The sequence below is a fragment of the Eutrema salsugineum genome, unplaced genomic scaffold (genome assembly GCF_000478725.1).
Source record: "Eutrema salsugineum unplaced genomic scaffold, Eutsalg1_0 scaffold_9, whole genome shotgun sequence".
NCBI lineage: Eukaryota > Viridiplantae > Streptophyta > Magnoliopsida > Brassicales > Brassicaceae > Eutrema > Eutrema salsugineum.
Window position 1 is genome coordinate 12645845 of NW_006256342.1, and position 8903 is coordinate 12654747.

Here is an 8903-nt window from a genome sequence, read left to right on the forward strand (position 1 = left end):
CAAGGAGGCCGGCTGACGATCTTCAAGGAGAACGACGTACCCGGAGTTAGAAGAGGATTCAGAAGCCATGGTCGGAGCGCCGAGAAAAGATTAACCGTCGACGGAAGAGCACGGTGGACGGCAATCAAAGAACTTAGAGAGAGAAAGAAGAAATTTAGAGTGAGAAACGAGAGCAAATACTTTAGCAGTGGGAGCAGGAATGAGAAAATGACAAGAGCTGCTTCTTATTTAGAGAAAAATGAAATAAATGTGACTTATCGGTTTTTGTGCTTCGTGTCGGTTCTAGAAATTTCAACTTCTCGCCAAAACCAATACGACCCTTCGACTTCCGGTATGTGAAAACCCAAAAATAGCCTCCCCGAACACGGAAGACGAAGAGACACTCAGAGATGAAGAGTTCAACTTCGACCAATCTCAATCTCAACCGCACCAACTCCTCAAATCCGTCAAAAGTCAGCCGAGCTCATTTGTCAGACTGGGGGGGGACATATTGTTAGTGCTATGCTCTGAAACTCGGTTTGGCCCGGTTTACAATGGCCTCGACCAAAGTGGTCCCGTCCTGATAACGTGGCCCATTTGCAATAAGACCCAATAACAAGAGGCGGTGGAGATTAGAGGGAGAGAACCCTAAGTTTTCTCCTCATTAATGCACTATAAATAGGGAGCTTGATTATTGTAGAAGGGGTTAGACTCTTTTCCGAGGAATTGAGAGCTCATTAGTATTGTATTCAGTTTGTTGAGAGACCTCTGAACTCAAATACTTGTAACCTGAACTCGATTGATTAAATAAAAGACTTTCTCCAAAATTTAATTACCGAATTGACCCCTGTAAAGTTGAGATCCACAATTAACAATAGACTGAACATATGACGATTTGACACTAAGATAAAAATGTGGTTTTTTAAATTTTGCAACGTTTTTTTCTAAATAACCTGAAAAGAGTTTGAAACTATAAATATAGAAAAACCATAATGAAAACACTTAAGACAAAGTAAAATATTTGAAATTGCATAAGAATCAAAATACAATGTTATCAGTTGTCTACGGAAAACTAGATGGTGGTTTGATTTGGATGGTCTTGCAGTATGTGGATTATAAGTTGATCGGTCAGTTCAATGCGCTAGAGAGAAGTTGAGTTTCAGCGTTTTCGTTAAAATAGATGTATGTTATGGGATTAGACCAAGTAATGTAAGAACTTGATAAGAACTCAATTTTAATAAGTAGCCGACTCGTTTGGTTGTTCGTTGGTATGTGCATCTACATACATGTACGAATCACAATATGATATTCTTAGATATAAGATCATCTGAGAGGTTGCTAGCTAATGATCATCATTGATCAATCTGTATGCTTTATGTATGTTGACCTTATGATCATTATTAATCAGATAAAAAGAACTGCTATATAAGTCACATTATCAAAATACGTTACTTCATCTGATAGCAATTACAAATAAAATATATCATTAAAGGAACATACAAGCCACAACAAACAAGTAAATATATTATTATACCATATGACCTCGATATTGGTATTAGTGTTGCGAACGATTAAAACGAATTTAATGTGAAGAATAAAACGAAAACCCAAAGCTCTCCACAAGAACTAATGTTCCCTGGCTCTACAAAGCCAAAAACTATATGTAATCCATGTTTACGGAATATTTGTTTTGGTAAGTAACATACCTTTTTTTAATCTTCTTCCTTCTTTCTAATTCCCCGCATCAACTTCTTTCTTGTTCTCTCTGTTGTACTCTTCCATCTCATTGAGCCAGAGATCAGCAAACTCACAATTCTTCCAAGCATCAAACCAAGGCCCTCCCCGAGTATAATGCACGGCCTTAGGCTGCGTGGTTGGATCGTTCTCAATAACCCTGTTGTGACCTTCAAGGAAGTTCCACACAAAAGGAACAGAACCAATCTCTTCGTCCTCCAGCCACTGAAACCTATGGAGGAAAGCACCGGTCTGAGTGTTTACAGCCTCAGGGTTCAACGTCTTGTTCTTGGGGTGTCCGCAATTGTAAAGCACCATAGAGGACCAGTTTTTCCTCGGGTACACGGTTTGAACAGCACCATCCATCTTAGTGGTTTCTTTAGGAGTGTAATCATGTTGAACACACATGATCGCGTATTTGTCATCGATCAAATCAACGAGTTCCTTAATGTCCGCGAGGTAGAGGAAATCGCAGTCGACGAACATAGCCCAGCCTTGGTAATTAGACAAGTGCGGAGTCAAGAAACGAGAGAAAGAGAACTCAGTGCTTTCTAACTGACCTCTTTCTCTCCAATACAGACCTTTCTTTCTGAGATCTGATTGAACAATCGGTGTGATCTCTACAGGGATTGAAGATCGCTTCGTGATCGAATGACAACAGACTTGGTAAGCAAGATCCTCTCGTGGATCGTAACCAACGAAGATCTTGAAAGGTTTCTTCTCGTATGGCTCATTGCAGGTTGCTGATTCGGAATCGCCGTTGCTCATGGTCATTTTGGCTTTGGATCTGCGAGTAATTTCAGAACAAAGTAAAGGTCTACAATTTTCAAATTCACAGAATCGTGATGATGCAAAACCATAAAAAAAAATGCCAATCAAATGAAATCTACTAAGCCAGAAAACGGTAATTGAAGTATGAAACCATAAAATCGAAGAAAAACAAATAAAACAAAGAAATTATCATTAAATTTAAAGGAATTGAAGAAAGAAAAACAGCATAAGCATATTGTTTTTTTTTTTTTTTGTAACCTGCATAGGCATATTGTTGTTAGATCTATATCCCATTATGCCAAGCATTTTTCGAAAATTCACAGAATCGTGATGAAGAAAAACCATCAAAATGCGAAACGAGTGAACCCAGAAAACGGGAATTGACGTAATTAGGAATCGTCAAGCAGCATGAGACCATAAAATCGAAGTATATAAACAAAGAAATCGACATTATATTTCCAGAGAGTGAAGAAAGTAATCAGCATCGCCATTTGTTAGATCTATCTCATTATGCTAAGCAGTTTTCAAATTGCACAGAATCGTGATGAAGCAAAACCGTGAAAATGCGATTCAAGTGAGAACTTGTAATCCAGAAAACGGAAATTGAAAGACCATAGGATTCAAGTAAAACGTTCAGGGAATGAGGAAGAAAACAAGGTACCTGGATCTCGAGAAAATGCTTGGAGTGAGCGAAAAGAATCCACAGACACAAAAGGGATTTTCTCTGTTTCTTAAGATTTTGTTTTTCTTTTTATCTAGACTTAAATTGGAAAACCACAAGAGAAGGAGATTTGGGGCGATATAAGAGGAGAGTGGTAATCTGAATTTAGAAATAAACTGTTTTTAAAAAAATAATTAAATAAAATATGAGAGGGAGGGACGCGGAGTTGACCCGCGTATTGACTTGGGGTCGGCGTGAGTTTTGTGCGTTTCCTCTCTTCTTTGCTATGTGGTCGAGGTTTGTCTCCACGCTGGGTGCTGCGGCTAGTGTTCTTTGCCATGTCGTCGAGGTTCTACTCCGTGTAAACACATATGAACTATTATTAATTTTTCAATTACTTAATATAATTAATAATTTTGTTTTTTAAATATAATTTTTTAATAAGTAAAAAATTATTTTTTTTCTGTTTATATATTATTTTTTTAGTATAATAAATAAGTGCGATTAAAAAATATTATTCTAATCTATCCGTTCATATTAATCTGAAAAATACCACGATAATAAAAACATCATTATAACATACGTATTTATATTAATAGAAAAAGAACTGCGATTATCAAAACATAATTATAAGTTCTAAACATATTATTTGTATATTTTAAGTATTTATTAAATTTAAATACTTAAAATTTTAGACTTATTTGATAAAATATAAAGTAATATATCATTTTCATCTTTGTCATTTAAAATATTATTTTAATTTGAATATTTAAAATAAATCTAAATTAATATCCGGTTTATTATTATTGAAAGACGTAATAATAACTTATTTTATGTTTTTTGATAAATAATATAACCTATATTTAGAGAAATCTATAACAAATTTAAATTAATATTTAATTTTTCAGATTTATATTGAAATATAAATTAGAAATATATTAGTTTATTAATATTACACTAAATTATTTTGTTTGATAACAGAAATAGCAATTATCCACAATTGAATAATTTTAAATGAAGACAATACTGTTTGGATAAAAAAATGCTTCCTTTTTAATAGTATATATATATATATATATATATATATATATATATTTGAAGAAGTATAGTGCTTCTATTTATGATTTTTATTTTGAGAAAATTGCAAAAAAAATTATGAACTTTCAAATTTTGATTAATCAAAATGTTGCAAACCATTCAAGCAAAGATCCGACTATGTTTTTAGCTAAAATCAGCAATTGGTATCATAATTGGTATCATAGCCAAGGTTCCCAGAAGGGAAGACGGGAGCAAGGTCTCGTAATTGGTATCATAGCCAAGGTTAGCCAACCGGCTCTGACCAGGGTGGCGTCTTGGGACGTAGTTGAGTTAGAGTGAATTCGTGGACGAATTCCTTGGAAGTCAGAGAGAATTATAACATCCTGATTCCTGGTATATGTGAAAAAAGCTTATAAGAATTGATTTATCTACCTATGTCATCAAAGTGCACTTATCTTTTCGGGCACTGGTCTTGAGAGAACTCTACAGTTAAACGTGCTTAAGCTGGGAGCAATTTGAGGATGGGGACTTACTGGGAAGTAGTCCGCGGTACCTTGTGAGTGAGGACAAAGCACGGGGAAAGATCACGTGGTGATTGATGGGGCAGTAGAAAAGTCTTAGAAAGAGAACGTTGGGCCAATGAGAATAGAGAGATGACGTTGGGCTCACGGACCTAGAGAGGGCGTTGGACTCACTAGAAAGGGCAGTTGGGGCATTCAGAGTTGATAGCCAATCCAGATGAAAGGCGGGATCAGGGTCTCACTGTAAGTGATAGCCGGTCCGTCTGGTTCCCGGAAAGGAAGATGGGAGCGGGGTCTCACAATTATATAGTTGGAGTTGGGATTTTGTGAGAGAAAATCTCTTGCTTTGTATGCTGAGTTTGACACCTAAGGCTCCGAAATATTGAACTTTGGGTGCAGCACTATGTGGTAGCAGTGGTGGAGATAGTAGTCGTGGAACTTCAAGAGCTAGGTTCTCCTTTTGATCTGAACCATTCGGGTTAGTCATTTGACACTACAAGAAAACAATCGTTTTCCAACGGTCCATTACGACGGTTTTAAAGTCGTCGCAAACTTACAACGATTTTACGACGATGTTGCGTCAAATTAAAAAACCGTCGTATAAAAACATCGTCGTAACTTCGACGTACAATTTACGACGAATTACGACGAATATACATCGATAACGAGAGATTTGCTATTAAATGCAAAATCATCGGAAATTAGATGTAGGAGCAAGCATGCTCTGATACCAACTTGAAACACCCCATCCCGGACTCTAAGTCCGTGGAGGTTGTTTCCGGTCTGACCACTATATGGCTTCGACCCCATCAGTCCACTTTTAGGGTCAAGTCCTTTGTTTAATCTATATTCGATATGTGTATTCTGAGATTCACTAGGTTAGAGTTGATATGCATTACTAGAAAACAGAAACGGATATTTTATTGATAACTATATGGATTCATTACAAATTATGAGTCTGCATATAAGCTATTATAAGAGTACATGATCCTATCTATCTGTTCTAATACACCACTCATCATTCCGGGCTAACTGGTCTGCGCGCCTAAGCCAAATCCCTTCCTTGATCACCATCTTTTCCTGTAAAGTAAATAATATAAGTAACCCTACTTTCCAAGCCACAAAACATATGCATATGCGCATGATTATGCCATGTACCCCCAAACGACCCTAATACCACTCACGGATTAGTCATCCCTTGGAACAAGCCATCCGCCCAGATTAACCGGGACTTCGTAGATCCTGTCCGATCCCAAGCCGTGCGGTTTATCCGCGGCGCGCATGGTCCAGTGAAAACGTTCCCTATCGCAACCTATCACCACCGACCAAATCTATATTCCAGGGCCGGTGATCGTTCCTTCCTCAGGCCGTCACACACAGTTCCTAAAACAACCAAGGAATAACCCGCGGTACCGGACTATGCCGATGAACCGATCGTTCAGATCTGTGCGTACTAGACCGAGAATTACATACCTTAGCCTCGCATTCGGTTCTGGACTCCGCACGCGTCGACTATTTCTGCGGCTTGATCGCCTTGATCAAGCGGCCACTCTCCTTCCTTGCCCTCACGACCCGCACACCATCGCTCCGGCTAATCCCTCAGTTCTCCCAGTTACTTTGCTTTTTCCCTCTCGGTATCTTTAGTAAATTGGGCAGAGTTTCTCCCCTCCAAATGTGCGTGTCTAAAAATGTGGACAAAGGGGTCTATTTATAGATTTTCCCTTGTTGTAACCGCTTTGGGCGAACAGGTGCGAGTTGTTGGCCGACTGGGTGCGATGATTTGGTGCATAAGCTTTGCAACCCTTCGGCCATAACCGCCCATAACCATCCTAGTCCAGCTAGCTCACTTGCCACTCAGATAGACCAACTGCCCATCACTTAGCCTAACTTAACCGAGCCTCCCGGCAGCTGATCCAGCTAGCTTAGCTCACCTTTCCAGGTCATCTTAGCTCAATCCTCCTTTTGAGCTATCTTTCTTTCTTTTTCCTGGCTAAGTCCCGCATTAACGAACTTAACCCATCATTCTGAACCATGGCTCATGTTCTTCCTTAGCTTCTCGGCCAGTTGATATATTCATAAATTGCATCATTTAATGTACATATTCTAGTCCAAATCATGTCTCATTTGCATGCATTTTAGGTCTTTAGGCATTTTTTTAGGATTTAGGAGATTGCATTAGGTCCAAGAGAGTTTTGCATGTTTTAGAGTGTTAAACAGGTGCTTTTGGAGTTTATTTGGAGTGGAGGATGTGATTCAGATGAAGAAATGGAGTTGAACTTATCAAAGATGGTGAAAAGGAGCAATTTTGGGTTTCTCGGCAAAATGATGTACTGATGGCCGAAGATTCTCGGCCAAAATCCCTCCCGCGGGTAGCTTTCTCGGCCAAAAACACGTACCGCGGTCAAGTCTCTCGGCCAAAAATCCCGGGTGCAGATATATTTCTGAAATCGCGTCACCGGAAGCTCTTGCCGGCCGATTCAGCTTACAGCGTCTTCATAAAAGTTGGAGATAATTGAGTCAAGAACCCAGGACAGGTTGAATAAAGGCATTTGGAGCACTGAGCTGAAAGATACGGTCACCGGAAGACTGACCTCTCTCGCATCCATTCCGGAGCAATCCGACACTCCTGAATGATCGCCTGTCAGGGGAACCTTCCAGTCCGATTCAGCTGTCGGGGGCTTCATCAAAATTGGAGAAGATTGGATCATGGTTCCAGAGAAAGGTGAATCATGGAATTCAGACGCGTGAGCAGAAAGTTAAGCTCGTCGGAAGAAACTCCTGTCTCGGTGCCGTTTTGGACTAAGCCGATGAGCTCCGAAGAATGCGAAGGACGGTGCACTTTCAGACCGATTCAGTTTATGGGTCCATCATCAGAATCGGAGATAATTGAGTCCTATTTGAAGAACGTCCGAGATCATTCAATTCGGAGCTATGAGCAAGAAGATAACGTCTCCAGAATGGACACATGTCTAGACGCCCTTCTCTGATCGTGTAAATGCACTGCGAAGATGAGCCTTCCAGGAAACCTTCCACTTCCCAAGAACCGAAGCTTCCTTCACTAAAGTTGAAGATATATGAGTCCTCTATCCTCTAAAACCGGAAGCACACAATTCGGACAAATATCTTAGAAGTTATGCTTTCCTGAACGCGAAGTGGTCCGAGGAGCCGTGAACGATGCAAGCTAAGGGAAAGATGCCACGATGGAATGCCACGGTCCACACCTGACTGTGGCACTTAATTGCAGTCCTTCGGCGTTTGATACGATCTTCATGCCACGGTCTACACTTGACCGTGGCAAAGTAACATTTGGCCGGGAAGGATTTTACAAACATTCGGCACTTGTCACGGTTTCCATGCCACGGCCTAGGACTTGGCCGTGGCAACTTTGTACACTTCTTCGGCGTTTGACACGACCACTTGCCACAGCTTGACCAAGAGCTACTAGACCGTGGCAATCCAAGAAGATCATCACCCAAACCCAGAAAAGAAGAGACACGGCCACTAGACATGGTGTAAATCAAGCCATGGCAACCTTGATCATGAAGAATCTGTCCAAGAACTTTGAAACTATCAGGTTGCCACGGTCTGGCCAAGCATCATCTGTCCGTGGCAAACCACACCACTATCCATCAAGGCCGGGTCAGGATCCAGTTTGTCTTGGGCTGACCCGGTCCATTAGCACTTAGTATATATAGCTTTTTGGAGAAAACCCTAAAATCGTATCTTCTATCTTAGTTTCTCTCTAATTTTCTTTCGCCTTTTGTAAAAAAATGAGTTTGTTAAGATATATCTGAAGGATTTAATCAATCTAAGTCTGTTTCTTATTATCTCATCATCTCATTTCTGCTTCTAATCATGATTAACATCATCTCTTGCAAAAGATTAGATGTGTTCTTCATGATTAGTGAGTAGTCATCTTTTAAGCTTCTAGGTGTGTAGATTAGGGTGCTTAGATGTTTGATTTGTGATGTTTAGGGTCTAGATTCTCATTTCATTTCCTTAGTTAGCTGCTCTTAATGCTAGATCTCTCATTATAAGCTTGATCTAGAACTTAGGCATTTCTCCACCCACAAGGTGTTTGATGAAATGCCTGAATGAGCTAACTTAAGGGTTTATGCCTTTTTCATCATGAGAATAATTTGTTAAATGCATGAATGACATATTAGAACTGTTTCTTAATGCTCATTGATTCATATTTC

The 8903-nt window shown here is 39.6% G+C and overlaps 1 protein-coding gene across 1 annotated transcript; it reads right to left on the minus strand.

The window, feature by feature from the left end:
- Positions 1–1405: 1405 nt before the first annotated feature.
- Positions 1406–3284, minus strand: LOC18009149 (protein CDI). Its single transcript, XM_006391522.2, has 2 exons — positions 3146–3284; positions 1406–2500 (listed from the first exon to the last, which is right to left on the minus strand). Exon 2 carries the CDS (start codon positions 2485–2487, stop codon positions 1711–1713), a length of 777 nt encoding a protein of 258 aa, XP_006391584.1. The 5' UTR covers positions 2488–2500; positions 3146–3284; the 3' UTR covers positions 1406–1710.
- Positions 3285–8903: the final 5619 nt, after the last annotated feature.